Here is a 21,684-nt window from a genome sequence, read left to right on the forward strand (position 1 = left end):
TATTTTAATTTTAAAAAATTAGTATTAATACATTAAACAAAGTGGTTGATATTTATTATTGTCAATTGAATACCTTTTTCTTCTTACACGTGTTAATTGTAGATGGAAATCTTCCAATTCCTCCTCCTATATCACAAATGGAGGCAAGTCTTTTATTTTTTTTGCTTGAAAATTTATTATTTTGCCATAAAAAATTGAGCAAAATACTTTTAAAAAGATTCGTAAAGTAGTTTGGTCTCAATTGAAAATTAGTACACGCTTTAGTTAATTCTTTTACACTCACAATAACAACGTGAGAAAAGGAATCTTTATGCACACCTAATGTGAACTCCATATTTTCCTTTTAATTAAATCAAGTCAACTGTCTTTTATGGTCTTCTTGTTTCTAGAAATTTCGACATGACATGAGTGGTTATTTTTCTTTTTTGGGGTATGGATAACCTCAGTGGCTTTTAATGATGTTCAAATTAGTCATAGTCAACTTTGATTCCTATTTTTCGTCGGTGTTAGAGGCACTAGCTAGATTCTTAATTTGACGATTTCTAGTGCCTCATGCATGACGATAAAACAACCAAGTCCATAGACGGTGTTGCTCTATTAATTAACCAGTCATGCAAGTTATTGGGTCAACTCAACCCACGCTTTGAACTCCATAGTCACATACATTATATTTATCGATCTCTTCCCGTTTCATACCTTATAGCATTATCAAATTCCTTGCATCGATGCTTTGCACTTCTTCATCTATATTCTCACTTAGATACTTACACAATTGAATAAGTTTATGTTTTATATATACAGACTTTGATTACAAGATGGACAAGATGAGTCAATATGTGCATGTGTTCAATCACTTCGATGAAAATGGAGATGGCAAGATATCAGCGGTGGAGCTACGGCAGTGTGTGGAGGCGATTGGCGGGGAGTTGTCGGAGGAGGAGGCGGAGGCTGCGGTGGAGCTTCTGGACGGAGATGGGGACGGGTTGCTGGGGTTGGATGATTTTGTGAGATTTGTGGAAGAAGGGAAAGAGGAAGAAAAAGTGAGAGACTTGAGAGAGGCTTTTAAGATGTATGAAATGGAGGGATGTGGTTGCATCACCCCAAAGAGTCTCAAGAGAATGCTTGGAAGATTGGGTGAGTTTAAGAGTGTTGATGAGTGTAAAGCTATTATTGCTAGGTTTGACCTTGATGGTGATGGGGTGCTCAGTTTTGATGAATTTAGGGTCATGATGTTGTAACATTTCCTTAATCTTACATTGCTTCTTTACTAGCTAGCTATCAAGTCCTACTTAGGTATGGTCATGTATTAGTGAGCTAGGCGTCATATATATATATATATATATATGCAGAAGGGTTACCTTTGGCCAGTTTTTAACGAAAGAGATGTAGTTATTTATTTATTTATTAAAGAATAAAAAATTGACTAATTTAAATAATTTTTAAATGAGTTTAATTTTGATGTAAATTTTTTTATATCATATCAATCAACTAATTTTTTTATATTATATATTAATTATTACAAAAATCAACTATTTTGACTGATATGATAATCTTTGATTGAATGGTAGTGTAAAAGAATTATATTATATTTAATTTAAACCATTTTTAAATTATATTATTTATCAATTATCATATCTTTTTTATAAAATATTCAAAATTTGCAAGGATTATTAGTAAAATAATTTAATTAAAATATGTTAATAGAGTAAATAATTTTTACATTATTATCTAATCATGAATTATTATATCAAAAAGAATAATTTATTTTTACAATTATTAATATAAGTATTTTTTTTTAACTTATGCGATGTTGAAAAGGATAATTTCTTTTTATATATTGTAGGGTCTTTTTAAAAATTAAAAAATTTAATAATATTTAATATATTGATAGTATTAAATGTTACAATTTTTTATAAAAATTTATTATCTTATGCAATATTGTATATATTAGAAAAAATTTTAATATAAAAATTATTACTACAGTGTGTTCTAATTGGTTGATAATTTAAAAATAAATTACATTGACAATACACTAAAATTAAACTCAAATTTAATTATAATTTATTTAAATTAATAATTTAATTATTAATCATAAATATTCTACTATGTTAAATAAGATTGAACTAAAGAGATCAAATTTTTAAAATTATAAGAATTTAAAATATAATATTTAAATTCAATTGAAAGGAATGAGAAAAGAGGTAACACGTTACAAATACAATATCCTCGTTTAAGATAAATTTTAAAAATATTCCAGTTTAAAAATTAGGACTCACAAATCCCTGATAAAAATATTTATGACTTTGTTGATGCGTTTGTTTTTGTTAAATAACTTATACCACAAGACTTGCTAATTTTTCAAGTTTTTAAATTCAACTTTTAAGATGGCTCCTACTTATCATTATTGTTTCTCACCTAATCTTTCAAATTTGAAAATTCAAATTTTTCCAAGATTCATAGTATGGTTTATAGTATAAGTTTAATTTCCGGACACTATTAAGGTAAAATTTTACATTATTAATTAATTAGAATATATCATAGATATTAATTATATATTAATTTTCAAAAAATTAAATATTTTAATAATATGATAATTCATTATTGAGTGGAAGTGTAAAAATTTTAAATACTTCTTTTTATTATTTCTCATCCAACCTTTCTAATTTAAAATTAGTTTTTAAATTGGATGTGTATTAATATCTTGAATCCCTCTTTAATCCTTATTTCTCTTTTTTTTTTTTCATATTGCTGATGTATATTTTTTAGTTATTGCTTATGTATTAGTTTTTAGATTGTTGCTGGACTTGGTGTTATACAATAGAATAATATTCTAATTATTCAAATGTTTGTATAGAAAATAGTAAAAATAGGGGAAAAAAAAACAGCATGTTCACTATTTTTTAACATAATTTTGAAAAACTAAAAAATAATGAAATTAAAATGACATTTTTGTAAAGAAAATTAAAAACATAAAACATTTTGTTAAATTGAGGTATAGTATTCTTTCAAATTTTATATAGACAAACTTGAATGAATAAAAGTAAAAAATTATTATAAATAAAAAAAATTTGTTTTATATTTACTTATCACAACATGTAATTTTTTGAGTGTATTTGTAACTTAGAGAATTGTGTATTAAGAAAAGATTTTTATTTTTGTTCATTTAAAAATTGTAAAAGCATGTTTGTAATTGTTTATTTAAAGATATTTATCCAAAAATTATAAATAATAAAATTTATATTTTTATTTTATAAAAAAATAATAATAAAATAATGTTAAAAATTTACAAATATAAATAAGATGTGTCAAATCATAAAGTTACATATTTTTTTTATTTCATTTTTTCATACGAGTATTAAATAAACCAATGTAAATGGCTCTACTCTTTTTACTCATTATGTGTTGAGATGCCTTGAATTTATGCATAGCTTAATTTTTCTGGTGCCTCTTGAATTTGAGTTGTTATTATTTTAATGAGTTGTAATAAAGAGTTATGAGTCATTGTAGGGGTAAACTCCCTATTTATGTTCTTGAAATATATAATATGACTAAAGTTAGTCTTTAAAATTGTTGTAAATTTAAAATTTTATTCTTTAAAATTAATAAATGTTGATCATTTTGTGGCTAAAATTAGTCTTCAAAATTATAAATTTAAAATTTTAGTCTCTAAAATTAACAAATATTGATCAATTTAGTCTTTATCGTTTGAAAACGTTAAAGACAAATAACAGTGTGTTGATGTGTCACATTAAGTGATAAATAGACATTCATATAAATCCAAATGATGTCATTTTTGTGCCTTGGTGTAAAGTTCAATTTTTCATTCTATTGCATTCATGATTTCACTAAGCCTTAGCTTCTTAGGTAAGGAACAAAAAGTGGTGTTCCATTATATTCCAAAAGAACTACTTCATTGCGATTGTGGAATTGTGACAATTCTTCATGAATAGCTTGGATTCTCCATTGAAAGGCGCTTTGAAAGTATTACCTAAAATCTTCTAACGAAATATGACAAAGCCAATAAAATAATGAGGTATTATCATTTCTTCGTTATAGATTGATATCTTCTTTGAACTTAATGCACAAATAGATAGAATAACCACACAAAGCATCTTTCTAGCTTGCATATTTTCCTTGATCAATCACTTTCAAACTATTACTTCTTGCTCTTCCACGATATAAACTCAAATGACAATGAAATATTTATTTCCAGTGATGGATTCCTTATCGAGCTCATCTCTTGCCCAATCTGCATCAAAGTCTGAAAGATGTGAAAAGAAGACCTTTTCTTGGTGAATCCTTAAGATATTTGAGGATTGTATATGCAACATTTAGAAGTATTGTTCTTAGTTTATGCATGAATTGACTCATGACTACAAGAACATAGGCAATGTAAGCTTAGTCATCTTTGTATTGGTAGGAGAAGGTAAAGCATGAGTTTGTAAGGGAATGGTAATGATATTAGGTTCCCGTCTTGGATGTCATGTTTCAACATTAAACATTAGTAAGTATTTTGGTCATTTGTCTAAAGGTCCATAAACCTGAGCTTACCTCTTCTAGTTGAAGTTCTAATGAACTAGGTATTCCCTCAAGAGCTAAATCCACTGTTGGGCCAAAGGAAGAGTCTGTAGCAAAATCAATTGAATAGATAAAGAAGTCTAATAAGCATATTGATTCAAGTAAGTCTAACTAGTTTAGGCCCTACCCTATAGGCTTTTGATGACAAGCTAAGTTAATACCTATGAAGTTGTGAATAAGGAAGAAATTCAATGTTTTACACAAACACACAAAAATGACATTGTTTGGATCCATATAGCACTACGCCAGAAATAAGCTTTTGAAACACTAACTTAGATAGCGGTTAATAAAAACCGCCTTGTAATTATATATTTAGAGAGCGGTTCTCTATTAACCACTCTCAGATCTATACTTCTGAGAGCGGTTAACAGAGAACCGCTCTCAGATCTATATTTCTGAAAGCGGTTCTTTGTTAACCGTTCTCAGAACTATACTTCTGAGAACGGTTCTCTATTAACCTCTCTCTAATCTCATTCTTGAAGAGTGTTTAATAAAGAATCGCTTTCTAATGTTATTAAAGTCATTTATAAATGAACACGCTCATCGCATTTCTTCTTCATAGCTAACAAAGTTAGTCTCTTTTACCGTAAGTTTCTTCTCTACTCTCTTATGTTTTCTTCATCTTCTCTGTTAGTCTACTCTCTTCGTCTTCTCTTGCTAATAAATTAGTTTTTTTTCATATGTAAGTACCTTTTCATTCTGTGTTAGTATGCTCTCTTCATCTTCTTTACGCTAACAAATTAGTTTTTTTCCACATCTGTATGTATTTCTTTATTTTCTCTTTCTTTCTTCTTCTCTTTGTTAACGGTGAATCATCCATTCTCTCTTTCTTTCTTTTTCTCTATATTAATGTTAAAAATTATCCTATTAATTTGTTCTCTTTTTTCTTTACTAACTTGTGTTTCGTTCATGCAGATGTGGACTGCTTGGTTAACACTAAATATATAAACTCAAGATTCAATTTTAATTTGTGATAAAAATGAAAAAAACTCACAAAGAAATTAATTCTAAATTTTGATTTAAATGTAATAATAAATTTTTATTTTGCAACAGAAAACTTATAAAGAAATCAATTTCAAATTTCACAGTTTAAATTTATACTTTGGAGAGCGATTACACGCAGAACCGCTCTCAAATGTTACACCTATACTTTGGAGAGCGGTTCCGCCTGGAATCGCTCTCTAATCTTAACATCTGATAGCAGTTCTTTAACATGTTACTTAATATGACAAATCAATACTATGTTATTTATTTTTAGCATTTTCTAACAATAAGGACTAAAGTAATTTGTGTTTGTTAATTTCAGAGACTAAACTTTTAAATTTACAATTTTTAGGACTTATTTGACTGACCATATATATTTTAGGGACTAAAGTGAAAATTTACTCGTTATAATAGTGAGATATCCGTTATTATGCATATAAACTTTAAAAGTTGAATATGTATATTTCTCTAATGCAGCAAAAGGTAGTAATGTATATGCAAATTACAATAAATAAAAATATCTCAATTTGCTTGTGGGCATAGGTTAAATTAATTAAATCATATTATTTCTTGTGTCTTCTTCTTTTTTTTCTTTTCCTATTACTCCTTTTCATTTCTATCATAACAAGTGATATTAGAACTTAAGGTTTGTCTAGGTGATCATCTCAATATAGGTGAAAATTGGTGGTAGATTCATACGAGGGGATCATTGTATAAAAAATCTTCTTAACAATGTAAAGGTTAGGTGATGTATCTCGTTAATAAGAGTTAATGACGATGCAAAGTTAAAAAGAGCATTGGTAGTGGAGCCTAATTGCTAATAATGGTTGGCAGCAATGGCATGATTGCCAACAACAATTTCATATGGTTAAAAAGGTTTGACAATTAGCGCTGTGAATGACGATATTTAGCCTATACAACTGAAAATGAGAGTTTCTAGTTCTTAAATAGATGATATAAGTTTCATGGTTAATGACATCAAAGATTATATGCAATCTAAAAAACTATGAGAGAGATCTATGGTCTTTAAGTAGATGATGTAGGTCTGACAATTAATGATGTTAATGATGGTATGCAGTCTAAATAATTGAAGAAATGGTTTCTAGTTCTCAAGTAGATGATGCAAGTCTAACAATTAGCATAAGCAGAAGTGTGGAAAGAAGAAATAGTATCAAGGTGAAATATTTTTTATGTAAAGAAAGTTGTTCTTGGTTATTGATGATTTGGAAGAATTCAAGTTTGACAAAATCATTGAGATGCCTTTAATTTATGCATGAACTCGTCTTTTTTGACCTCTCTTGAATTTAAGTCGTTATTGTTTTAATGTTGTAATAAAGAGTTATAGATTATTATGGCCAATTATGAGTCATTATGTAAATGAGTTTTAAAAGTTGAAAAGACACATTTCTCTTATGCAACATTATTCGTGGGCAAGTGTACTCGTTAGAAAATAATAAAGGATTTTACAATTAAGTTTTCAAATTATCGTCTCACAAAAATTATTTTCAAATACCAATAACGCATCGATTTAATTGTTAAAACTGAAAGGATGCCTAATGAATTAAAATAAAAAAGAGTTTAAATCCAAAAAGTAATTTAAAAGACGAGAAATAGGTTTTTAACAAAAATTAAATTAGAAGAGTTTAGGTCATATGGTTTTATCTATTGTACCTTTCTATGCTTTATTTAGTTTAATTCCAACATTAGTTTCTTTAATATTTATCAACCACCCATACTTATTCCATTAACACCTAATGATAGTACAATGTTAATATTCTTTTTTTTAGACGATTACCCTTAATGATCATATAAGGCAAAAGGTAGAGAAAACATAAAGAGCTTATAAGTTTGTTAATTTAATAACGGTTGGAAGAGAATAATTAAGTTTGATTTGCCTAATCCTTTGTCCCATTTTATCCTATAGTTCTATCTATTACATGTAGTACGTCTGCCTACGATGCAATTAATTATGAGATGCTAAGAGTGATCAGTTTTTAACATGTAAAGTTTAATTCAATAGGATAAAAACTAAACATAAAAAGAAACCAAAACCAAAATTAAACATAAAAATCACAGAGTATGCAATAAGATCCGCTATAGTCCTATCTATGGATTTAGCTACCCATAACAAAACAAACAACGAAAAACATAATAAACAAATCCATAAACTCAAAGGAGAATTCGAACTGAAAAAGCTCAAAAGGAAAAGGGATGAAAGTAGCTCTCGTTCTCCAAGGGTTGCCTAGTCACTTGCTTAGACTCTAAAGGGATACCTGTGCCAATGATCTCCAATAACTTTGAATGATTGATTGAGTTAGAACTTAGGAGAAGAAGATGATATGTAAAAGGTGCCTCTGCCAAAAGCATAAGATCTCTTTATATAGGGTGTGCACTAAGTTCCTCCATCGTCACTTTGCCTCCAAAAAATAAACTCAATCTTTAAGAAAGAATATTTGGTTTGCCAACATTCAGAATCTTAACTGAAAACTAATTCAAATTTTCATATCTAAATCTAATATTTAAATTTTTTATTTAAAATTTAAAATCATATTCACGTAGCATAGATATGCATAACCTCCAACATGGCCATGCATGTGGTTAAGAAGCATTCCTAGGTAGTTATGAAGTAAGGTTGTGCTTTTTAACGAGCATGGCCTACTTTTCATTTAAAATCAACCAATTCTTATTAAACTGCTTCCATAATGCGTTGATAAACTCTTTTATCTAAACTACAACATTTAATAGTATAATTACTACATTTTATCTATAAAAAAAGATTTAAGTATATGATTATAAGCTCTAAAGTACATCAAATTACGGACTTATCAAGCATAAGGTAGTAGTTTATACATAAATTATAATAAATAAAAATCTTTCAATATGCTTATAGACAGTTCATATTGACTGAACCACATTAATTGTTGCATGTTCTTCTTATTATTACTCATTTTTATTTCTATCATAACATATGTTTACGTAGGTTTCATCTTACAAAATTTAACCTTAGGTTCTAGTGAAATAAAAGAAGGTTTTTGCCATACTAGAGTCTAAAATGCAAATTCTAATGAAATAAAGATACAGAACATTACAAGTTAAAGCGTTCTTCAGGAGTAAGAGAATTTGTTCCTACAGAGGGTAATAAAATTGAGAATTTAAAATTAAATATTAGTTTTTATATACTTAAAAATAGTTTTAAAAGTTAAAATTAATAATTTTCTTCAATTTTAAGATTTCATTATAATTTACTCCTCAACTTTCTACAATCATTATGTATTTAATTCCCAAAGTCAAATACATAGTCAATTGGTTTTCTTAAAGTTTTCTTTGGAAGTTGATTTTTGGAGGGAATGTAAGGAAAGAGGAAGACTTATGTAATATTTATCTATGCTTTGGAATATTTAGACAAGAGGAAGTTTATAAACCCTCACAACTTCATATTTTTAAGTTTTCTAATTTAGGAGATTTTGTATTAAATCTCCTTCCTTCTCTTTTACCTTTCAAATCCTTTCATTTCTTTTTCTTCCAAACTCTCAAACAGAGTCTAAGAAGATCTGCGAATAAATTAATAAGTCTTTTTAACTTTCCATTCCCTTAGCCTACTCAGTCTTTGTTTAGGAGTTTGAAGGGAGAGGGAAGAAAATGATTTGAAAGGTAAGGAAAGAGAGGGAAAAGGAGAAGAAAAGAGAGTTGATATAAAGTCTCAGAAATTAGAAAAACTTATATGGGATTAGTAGGATTTTGAAGGTTTAATAAATTCTTCTTCCCACGTCTACAAATTTTCAAATAGGGATAACTATCACATAAATCATTCCTTTTTTTCTAATTCCTTCTAAAATTTAAATCTCGAACAAAGCCTTAATAAATTGATAAATTGAATTGAATACTAAAAAAAGAAGATCATTCATTAATTATTAACTCTCCTTTCTTTAAATTGTGGTGAACAAAATGAATATTTATGCTGATATTTTACTTGCATATCAAATGAGAATACAAAAAATTCAAGATAATTAGTTTGGCAATTTTTTAAAATAATATTAAATATTATAGAATTACAAATCAAAGATTCACATCACATATTGGAGATTTTTTATTGAGAAAAATTATTACTCTTTGTTTGTATGTAAGTATACATATCAAAAAGTAATAAATGGTTCTAAAATAAGTTCACGAAATATTATCTTATAAGGATTGTTTTCAATTAATAAGAATTTCTCAATTTAATTATTTGAACTTAAAGGATATGAAAGTAAATAAAATAAAGATTTAAATATAAAACTTAATTAAAAAAATTAAAATAGTGCCACCTCTAATAATAAACTTAATCGAGAAGAACTTAAGGCATATAGTTTCACCTTTACACTTTTCTAAGTTCACTTTTAGATTAATTTCAATTCATGTTTCCTTATGATTGTTAACCACTCATACTAAATCTATTAACACTTAATGATTATGCAATGTTAATAATCTTTTATCTAAATTATCACCCTAATGATCATGTAATGTAAAAGGACGAGAAAATATTAAGAGTCTATGAGCTATTAATTTAATAAGCTTAGTCCATCTAATTTTTTGTCTCGTTTCACTCTATAAATCCATTAACTATATGTGGTATGATTATCTATAATAGAGTTAATTATGATATGTTTCAAAGTTGTCAATTCCAACATACAAATATAGCGCAATAGGATAAACACTAATAAAAAATAAAAACACGAAATTATCATAAATCATAAAAATTTCATAGAGGCATGCAAAAAACCCACCATAACTCTAACTATAAATTTAGCTAGACATAATATAAAAGAAAACAAAAACAATAATAAATAAATCCATAAAACATGAAAAGTAAATGCAAATTAAAGGAGTCTCTAATGAAGAAGAGACAAGAAGAACTCTTGATTCAAGACACGCTCTGAAAACTCCAATAGTCATCAGTAAGTGACCAATACTAAGATTGAGGATGTGAAAAAGATATGTAAAAGGCATAGAAAAGATGAGATGAAAACTAGATGTAAAAGATATCCCAGGTTGCTACCCGTAAGGTTCCTTTAATAGAGTTTCAAAATCCTTTTTCACGAAGGTAAGCACGACCGTGCAAGATAATATGCGTGGTTGTGCATATGATCAAAGCACTCTCTTACTGACGACTAGAATTTGGGTGTGCTAGTTGCAATGAAACCTTATTTTCTAATTGATTTGAGCTCAAAATGCACACAAAACTCAATTGTGGCTTTCTTATATTAAACTGCATAATTAATATATAAATTAGTATAAAAATTAATTAAAATAATAGTCACACATATATATATAAGCTATAAAAGCTTGTCAAAATAAAGACTTATCACTTTTTATGCATCTAAACTCAATTTAATATAACTTTATGCATTTCTAACATATTAACTTATGTAAGCAAGTTTATGAGTGTGATTCAAGATTTAGTGTATCTATTATTCATATTTTTTTTTAGCCTATGACAAATAAAGGAGATAAACATTTAATTTGGCACATTTTTACCTTTCTTTTATAAAAAGGTGTCAAGATATAAATAATTTAAATTCATCTAAAATTTAATTTATATAATCTTTAGTGATAAAAATTGACATTTAAATGTATTAAATGCAATGAAAAAAGTGTATATATTATACTAATTATATGTTATAACTTTTATTCATTTTTTTTCTATAGTATCTTTTACTGTGCGGAGACAATTCTGTTTGAATTCAAACAGAATTGTTAATCTACTGCAAGTATTGAAATCACATGTTAAACTAACCCTCTATCAATTGACCACGTGTTCGGTGCTACCTTTTATTCATCTTTAATTAAGTTACTTTTTTAACTTTATCCAAGATAATATAAATTATTCTAAATAAAATTACATTCATGTTTAAATAAAATAAATAAATATTTAATATCAGAATGAAAAATTCACATAGAAATTATTAATACTTAAATAATATAAATAATATAAATAATTATTTACAATATATAGGATGAAAACTTTATATGATAGAAATAAATATTTTCAATTAAAATTTTAATTTTATAATTATTTATCATATGTGAACATTGAAATGAAAAATAAAGAAACTTTGCATAAAATTAGGAAAGTTAAACAGGCTTAATATTTAATAGAGATCTTAATAAAATAAAACAAAATATATTACTGTCTCAAAATTAAATGTTAAACAATCCTATATGTTTGAAAGATAATATTTAAGTGTATCAGGTTCGTTCAACTTAAAGTTATAAATTTATAGTTAGAGAAATTATTGAAAGAAACTATTACAAGAGGCTATAGCCTCAGAAGTAGAAGGTGAAGGGGTTAACCTCCATAAGGTTAATTTCATTCTAAACTTTTATTAAAAATTTAATTTCATGAAAGGAATCTTTGGTTTGTTGAGTTGAATTGAAACATGGATTAAAAGTTTTCTTGAGAAACATGGCTGAAACATCAATAGTCTGAACATGGTAAATATGCTTTCCTTCCTACTGAGTCATTTCACATTTTGTTTCATTGAATTCCAGATTAACAAAGTGAGGAGCATCATTGACTTACATTTTGGTTTGGGTGACTGTTTTGGAGCTTAGATTTGGGCTATCATAATTGCTCATATCAATATAATTTTGGGCCCAGTTTGGGACAATTAGAAGATAGCAATATGAGCTTTATTCTATTTTATCTTCATCAATTTTATATTTTAATTACCATAAGCTGACATTGTATGATGAGATGTTATTAGCTAAACCTTTAGTCCTTATTATCTTAGTTGTTTGTTCTTACTTCATATTCCTTTTCATCCTACCTAGTCATATTACTGTTCTTTTAGATTTCTAATATTTTCACTTATATTCTATTTTGTCACTTTTGCTAGTGTCACCTGCACTCGAGATATTCCTTTTTGAATCAAGGTATCAACATCAACCTGGTTGTTATCTCCCTTTTTACTCTCTTTATTCCCCCATTTTCTTGCTCCTTATGTGAGAAAATATGTCTATTGCATGCCTGCTAACAAATTGGTTTTGGTTTTCTGTCACAAGCATGGTGATGGTTGAAGTGCTTGTAAGCTTAAATTCGAATGTGTGATTGTGATTAGTGTTGTATTACTGGAACATTTTGTGGTTTTCATAGCTGTCCTGTAACATTACTGCACCATTTTGATTTGTGGAAAGCATGATATTTATACTCTGATTGTTAAAACCACATGCTATGGCCAATTTTAACATGATGGTGGTGAAATTATATTTTTAAACTTTACTGGACAGGAACGTTTGAGAGAAAATTTTTGAAAAAGAAAGGAGAAAGACTTTTATTTAATTTTAAATTAATATAATTATATATCATTTAAATGATAAATATATTATTAATACATTAAATTTATATTAATATATTAACTTTTATTTTTTATTTTTGCTTGCTGCTTTTCATGCGCAAATTCAAGCTGCCTTCAACATCGGTGTACAAGGCATTTGTGCTGTAAATTTTATTTGTTCTTTAATTCCTTGAAAATTTATCAATGCTAAAGAATCATTATCACCCAAAGACATGGTCCTGCCAATAAAATCAGCATCACCCAGTTCTGGTTTGAAGGGACTCAACATATTTAAGGGGCCAAATCTTCTAATTGTCTATCCCTACCATCAAATTATATTTCCGCTAGATCATTGCATAATGAGTATTGATAATTCGTATGCTTAATCAAAATGTGAATCACAGGAGCAGCAAGAGTTAAATTTGAGACAATTTGCCAGCAAGAAATAAAGGAAAAAGAGGTCTGAACAAACATAGTAGTAACATGTTAAATGCTAAGCAAAACAAGACTACAACCAATCGCACAATATGGGATAAAATGTACTAAGGATTAAATTCAAAAGCCAAAATCCAGTGCAATTTGTGGGATTTACCAAGAATTTTAAGTACTTTTACTGATTTCAAATAACTAAAAAATTATTCATTTAATTTACTTGTTTATTTTTTTCTGCAAATGTTGATCAAACGTAATCATTCTAATAATCATTTTCTTTCTCGTCGGCCATTATAAAGTCTAGAATGGCTTTTCAGTTTCATGCTTCAAATAACCTTTTTCATAAAATTTTTTGATTGAAAAGGGAATGGGGCTGTGGGAGATGCTAAGGACAAAATGAATCACGTGGCAATAACCAAAAGAACCAACAATGAAATGAGCCCACCCTTTTTGTTTTAACCAAAATTGGACCTAATTGACGTGGAAACTGCAAATTTCCCTGCATCCACATGCTACACAGCACCCGACAAAAGAGAAACAAAAGAAGAAAAACAGCACCACCAGATGAACAATAATTTTGCATACAAGAGACATCAAATTAAAACCAGAACAGAACCACCACCGGATTGAAGACACATTCACACATTGGACACTGTTTGGTGACAACACAAAGCGTGACCTACACACCAAGCAACTCAGAATCCCAATAATGCCACTTTACTATTGCCTTTTTACCTTTCCATTATTTAGTATTTGTAAGGACTTGGTTTTCATTGCATTTTGAGTAAGCACCTTTGGGGATTTGAGTTGGGTTTGCTTCACTCAATACTATATTTCGAGGGCTACTTTTCCCATCAACTCCGACCCATGTGTTTCTGATTCACTCTCAATGCCTTTGTTCTGCTCATGTCTTCAAAAGGTCGAAGCATCCACATCCATCAACTTTATTGACCAATAACAATATAATATAATAACATAATAAAAGTTTGATATTGATGGGTCAGCAACACCTTTTTTCATCAGACCCATTCTCAATTTCAAATAAGAGTGAATGGCAAAATACAAATGACAATATAATTGTGTGAAAATTAGATGATTTTGTTGACTGTATAACTTAAACTTTTAACATGTTAAGAAAAAAAATCCAATTTAATTGAACTAGCAAAAAGATAAATCAATCGATATCATCAATCATTAATCAAACGATGATATTGTCAAGGATTAATATTTGTGGACAACTTGCTTGCTACGATGTCAATCTTCTGTCTTTCGTTGAGAATTATGTGTGCTACGTATAGCCAAGCCTTTTTCGTGTGGTTAATTGTTTCATTGCCAAGCTAATAGTAGGTAAGCATGCACCAAACACTAATTGCATTGATTTGGGTATAAACATATAAAACTATTCAATAAAGTTTTGGCAATTTTTGAACATTTTATTTTCTTGGATCTCTAATAGCTAGCTAATAGCCATAAAAGAAAGCCACTTAATTGATTATTCATTGACAAGCAACGTTATCCTACACAAGAATGTGTTATATCCAAATTTGAATAATTCTGCACATTTTCCTCTCAGAACTAGATGTAGTTATCTGCTATGGCGAAGGAGATAAGCTAAATATATTCTCTAAGAGAGACAAAATCCTATTTAAGCCTAAAGTATTTGAACTAAATGACACACAAGAAAGCACCAAAACTACGACACGCTTGCCGACCATTCATATGCTCTTCCAAATTGCCCATCAAATTGCTATTATGTTCTTTCTTTAGAGGTCTCAATCATGTGCTATCATAGTCAATAATACATTCACAGTAATCAAATTGTGGATATCTTTGGACACATGTTCATTCTATATTTTTTTTTCATAATATAATTAAACTCATGCTTGTATAGCTTATTTTAAAAAACAATTACTTTCTTTAAAAGAAACTATCTTTAAAAATTGCTAAAGTTTTTGTTAACTCTATATAACTTAATTCAAATATACACTTAAACTAAAATATCCAACATGATGTTGACGAGCACAAACATATCTTCGTTTAAAAATTATAAATTTATATTTTTAGTTAATAATCAAGTAGAGTTGTTTAATAAATAAAAATAAATAAATGACGTTGTAGTTTTTAAAATCTAATTGATATATATAAGACTGCATTTAGTTTATTAAAAAGTTAATTATTAATATTTTTTATTTTTATATTTAATATTTTAAATAATTCATACCAATACAAAATCATTCTAACTTTTAATTTATTTTTAGTTATTTAATACATTTCAACTAATTGTACAATTAGTTTTATCAAATACTACAATCAATCAATAAATTATAAACTTTTCACAGTAAGTTGTTAAGAGCACGTTTAATTTCTATTTTAAAAGTATTTTTTTGTTTTTTTTTAAAATATAATATAAAATTTTGTATTATATTTTATTTTTAAAATAGAAAACTGTTTTTAAAATAAAAATCAAGCATGTTTAAGTTATAAATTTTTAAGGTAGTTTTATCAAAATCAAAACTACACTTTTATAATATTTAATGACATTAAATGCTCACTTTTAATTGAGGCTAAAAACTTTAATTAATTAAAATTTATTATCATAGTACTCAAGAAACGACACATAAGTATTGTTTATAAGAAAATTTGGTGCAATCTTCAGGTACTTTTGATGTTTCAAACAAAATTAGAATTTTATTTCACTACTGTACAACAACCTTAAGTATAAACCTTTTCGATAAAAGTAGAAATATAATTTTGATTGAACGATAATAATATAAAATAGAAAATTATTGAACAAGAGAGTTAGATAAAAACATCTTTTCTTATTTTAATTTTTTTTGCTATTATTATTATTTTAATTTTGATACGTACCAAAATAATAAATTACATACACTATGATATTCTATTCTAATTATTTCTCTACATAATAAATTTTATATTAAACAGCAAGATTAAGTATATACGAGAAATTTATCATATTTTATTAGTTAAAAAAACACTGAAAATTTATTAGTATAAAAGAAGTTAGCTTATATAAGATTTAAAAGTATTTTTATTAATAGATAAAATATGTTAAAATATATTAAAATTATAAAAAATATAATAATAAATTTTCTAATAAAAAAGAATTAGGGGGTGGCAAAAGATGAAGTTTTATGAAATAATATAATTGAACTGGGTAAGAAGGCATGAAGTAGGGTAACGGTGTGGTGGGTGGTGCAGTTTTACAATAAAGAAGGAAATGGGAATAAATAGAAAGTAACGGTGAAAGAGACAAATAGCCAACCTTTCTTTAATGAAATTGAATGCCAAATTTAGTGCGTTTGTGTGAAACTCCATCATGATGCCTGGAGTGCTTCATTCAGCTTATAACCGCCCCAGTTAATGCATCCACTTTCATATTAAATGTTACACAACCTCGTCCTATTTATCTAATTTATCAAAACTACTAGTAAAAATTTAGTTATATATTAAATTTATAAAAATATTCATCTTAATTTTTAGAGCTAAAATAAGTAATTATTATTAATAATTTTTATTTAAAAAGATATATCTTTGTACTTATATAATTTTAAAACAATTAATATGTACTTTTCTATAACTTGTTTTTATTTATAAACTCTTAATTTATACTCTATTTCAAAAATTCTTAGTCTTATAACATATTGATAAATAAAGATATTTCGTTAACATAAATTTTACAGTAAATAAGGATATAAATTTTTTTAATAATTAATATATTTTAAAAAATGGAATTTGTCTCTTATATTTTAGATAAAAAATATTAGTAATTATTTCTTATAAATAAAACTGAAAGTAATATTTATTAAATAAAATATATCATTAATTTAAATAATATGATTAAATTCTATATTTATTAGATGTGTGGCATTTTATATTATTAAAAATTATTTTTTATTATTTTCAAAAAAATTAGCTTACAACATATTTTAAAATAATAAATTTTAAACCCAAATTTATATAATACTACATATAAAAGAAAATTTTGATAAAATGATTTATTGAATTTTTATTAAAACTTTATCAATCCAACTTTGATTCTTAATTAGTATTTTTTAAAAATTTAACATTTTATTAATCTAGCTTAACCTTAATTAGTTGTTATATGCTTGACGAATCATTTTTATTTTAATTTAAGCAAAGAATTGAACGGTCTAATTTTATTTTTATTTAAGTAAATTTAAATTCACTTAAACACAATTTTTTTTTTAAATTATAAGAAAGAAGGAACATACCAGAGTGTAGAACTAAAGGAAAGGAAATGAAAAGAGAAGAGAAATTGTGGAGGAGTGGGAAGAGAGGCAGCGTGAGCAAGAGGAGAAAGCGAGATAAATAGAAATAAAGAAGTTTGAAAAATTAAAAAAAAATTATTTTTATTTAAACAAAAATAAAATTAGACTATTCAATTTCTGCACAAATTAACACAAATCAATTTTTATATTTTACTAACACAAGTATTAAGAGTTAGGATATGTTATATAAAAATAAATATAAATATAATTTTGTACTCATCTCAATATAAAAAGTTTTAAAAATATTTAATTGTAATTTTAGTTCATCTATTATAATTATTTTAATATCTATTTTAAAATTGATTTTAATGTCTTAATTATTTTAATAATTATAATTAAATCCTTCTATTAGTCTCCTTTTTGTAAACTTGTAAATTCTTTTTTTTTTATTAATTGAATGGTTTATATGGTTTAAACTCTTTTTCACTTAAAATTAATGAACATTCAAAAACCTCATATTTCACTTAAAATATATAATATTTTCTTTTTTTAAAATAAAAATTATGACAACAATATATTAACAATTGTTTTACATCTAATTCTTTAATTCCTGCAATTAAAATTTTTTTAGTTTAATTACATTGTATTTCTACTCGTTAATGGATTTATGATTTTAATTTTGCTAATTTTAATTGCTGACATATAATTTTTTTAGTTTTTTAAATATTGAAATTAAAATTTTGACTCTAAAATTAATTTTTTATTATATTTTATATGTTTTATTTTATATTTTATAAAATATTTTGTATATTTTATTTATTTATTTATATAAATAAATAAAATGTCATATCTTTATTATATTTTTATTAATTATTATATAAAAGTTTGGGAGTGAAAGGCTTAAATATTCAAAAAATTAAAAACTTTTTATATAAATAATTAAAATTAAAGAGATGAATGTCCAGTTATTATTTTGATACCCTTATTTTGGGGGTAGTCTTCGATACAGTAGCAGAAAGCATGGAGCTCAAACTTGAGTCATCAATGGCTTCTCCGGGATCCATTCCATGCACAGTGCCTCATTTGAAATCTGGATTCGCATTTCAACCCTCTCTTTACCTCGCCTAACCTTCTTCTCTTCCTCCATTCCATACCTTCATGCACCTATGCGATTCGGCTACCCCTCCTTTGCGTAAGGTTAATCATCCCAATGAACCAAACCACAACGCCCCTTTTGCCGGAAGTTCCTTCAATGTTGAGTTGGTGGCCTTGTGCGAAGAGGGTAAGCTCTATCAAGTTTTTGAACTCGTGAGTCAGAGGTTTTTTTGGTGATTATCGTGTTTGTCTTGCGCTATTGAATTTATGTGAGGATGCAAGAAACATGCAGATAACTAGGACAAAGAAGCATTGAATGACTAGAACCAAAAATGTTGAATGATTTTGGCAAAATTTATTTTATGCAGACTTATTTGCAGTTATATGATTAGATTAAGCACTAATATGCTAAAATAAAAAATATGCTTATGTATCATGTAACATATATGAAATTCATATTACTTAATTATATGTTTTTTATTTTGTTAATATTTAAAAAATATTAAGACACCTCGATCTTATTATTTTTTTACATTTTCAACAATCAATTTACTTTTATTTTATTTTTATAATAAATTCATAAAAATTAAAAATATAAATTTATATTTTCTTATTTCATTGTATAATTTTTTATCTAATTATTTTTATTTTTATTAGAACTTTTGAATGGTACAATTTATTCAATCTTTGATCAACTTTAATAAATTTTTTATCTTATTTATTTTGTTTAGTATTTGTTGTATTTCAGTAACCATTACAAATTGTAACATTATTTAATATGTAAATTTTGTACTTTGCTTTACTTGATTGTCATATTAGAATTATGATTTTCTGTTCCACTAATTTTTACATTATTCACTTAAGTGAAATGCATCTTTCTTAAGTGTACACATTTACTTATGCTATATTGTTTTTATTTTAACAAAATCGATGACTTATGCTATTTAACTTTCTCTTAATCAAGTTCAAATGTTTCAAAAGTTGTGCTCCTTGCTTAATATTGGCTTAAAAAATTTACACTTTACTTGAACAAATTAAGTTTCGCTTAAATGAACTATTTCTTGATTAAGCCAATTTCATTGATCCAATGAATAATCTTTGCACAAAAGTCGTTCTAGCTTTGTAATACTTGCTTAAGTGAGTTTCACTTCTACCGTAACTTAGTCGCTTCATCATTTAATTAAGTTAAACTCAAATTTTACTTAACCAATTTATTTTTAACTTAAATGAAAGTTACAAATTTCATTTAAATAAATAAAAAATTACTTAAACAAAAAAATATAAATTAAACGTCCAATTCTTGTATAAACTGAAAAAGGATTTCAATCTTAATACACTTAGTCTAATTAAACTATTTTTTATTATATATATATATATATATATTTATATTTAATATATATATTAAATATAAAAATAATACTAAACGGTATACTGTATAATATTAAATTTTAATAATTCAAATAATAAATATTATGCATCTTGTCCACCAACTTGGTCAAATATTTATAGCAAACTTCATCGGTTATTTTTCCTCGTTTTGAGTTGAGTAATGCGAATGGCATTTTTTTTTAAAATATACGTTTTAAGAAATTTTTATAATTTTTAAAAATTTAATAATTTTTAAAATCTGTTAAATTTATAACTTTTTAATATGTGACAAGAAGTAGAAAGTTTATTAAAAATCACACAATATTATTAAATTTAATATATTAATAATTTTAAATGCTACAGTGTTTAATAGAAAATATTATTAATCATTAAATATAATTAAATAAAAATATTAAACTTATGATATAAATATTTTAATTTTTTAGAAAATAAATCAATTATATAGAATTTATTAAAAATTGTATCAGCAGCATTTTTTCTTCTCAAATTTACTAGTCCTCGAAGCAAACTATCTTCTCTCTCCTCCTACAGCAAAGCTGAAATTAGTGGATCATACGTCAAATTAAAAATTTATAAGATAACAATATGACAAAGAAATAATGCCGAGAGAATCCTCTTTGTTGATACGATTAATTGTCTACTTTATTCTCATTCCAATCATCCACCTTTTCATATCTAAATTAAGCTAAGATCAGCTCCAGTTGGCCCAAGATTATCATTGCATGAATTATTATGTGAAAAATGCATGTTATATACATCGGAAGATATCAAATTAATTATACTCACTTTCATATATTTTTTAATATTTTAATTTTAATAAAATTTAACATAAATAATCAAAATAATATATATTATAATTCAGCAATTAAATCTAGAAAAATATATTTTATATGGCTTTATTAATACTGTAAAGTGATGTAATTTAATTACACCCATATAATTTCATCCTTTTCTTATAAATATATATTAAAAATTTTAAAATAAAGTTAATTTCAACGTATTTTTTGAATGAGTATTCTTACATAAAATTTTATAACTTTGAGTGAATTTTAACTAAAATGTTGGAATGAGTTTGGCAAAGTGTCTGACATTAATACTATTATTTCATTATTTTATCATTTCTAAATGTGACTTGTCCCCTGCAATAGCGGCCATGAAAACTGGATGAAATTCCCATTAGCTGGTCCAGCGTGTTTCACTGTTCGGCTTTTTTTTAAATGAAAAAATTTAAAAAATCGTAGATGGAGATTTATGATACCTTTAAAATATTTTATTATTATTTTAAAAATTGTCATTTGCAACTTTTGTTTTTTAAATTTTTTAAAATATCTTTAACAACTTTTTTGTGTTTTTATCTCTGAATTTTTGTGTATATATTAAAAATGATGTATAAAAAAATAATCCTCAGTTTTCACATGAAAATAAGATGTTCGTTCATAACTAACGAGAGGAGAATTGAGTGTTATTCAAAGTGATGAACCTTCTTTACAAGAGAAAAGTGGGAATTTGATATGTTTTATGTTAGTTATGCACACTAACACCGCATGATGAACGAGCGTAAAAACAAATATAAGAAATAGTATACTCGGTTTTCACGCTGAAACCCAGGATCATTCGGTCAACGTATTGCTATGGCTGCTCCA

General features: G+C 26.1%; 1 protein-coding gene across 1 annotated transcript; it reads left to right on the plus strand.

Moving 5' to 3' along the window:
• Positions 1–815: 815 nt before the first annotated feature.
• LOC113868063 (putative calcium-binding protein CML23) lies at positions 816–1,238 on the plus strand. The gene has a single exon (XM_027503624.1). The coding sequence runs from the start codon at positions 816–818 to the stop codon at positions 1,236–1,238; it is 423 nt and encodes a 140-aa protein (XP_027359425.1).
• Positions 1,239–21,684: the final 20,446 nt, after the last annotated feature.

This window comes from Abrus precatorius, unplaced genomic scaffold, assembly GCF_003935025.1.
Source record: "Abrus precatorius isolate BTA unplaced genomic scaffold, Abrus_2018 Scaffold5, whole genome shotgun sequence".
NCBI classification, from domain to species: Eukaryota; Viridiplantae; Streptophyta; class Magnoliopsida; order Fabales; family Fabaceae; genus Abrus; species Abrus precatorius.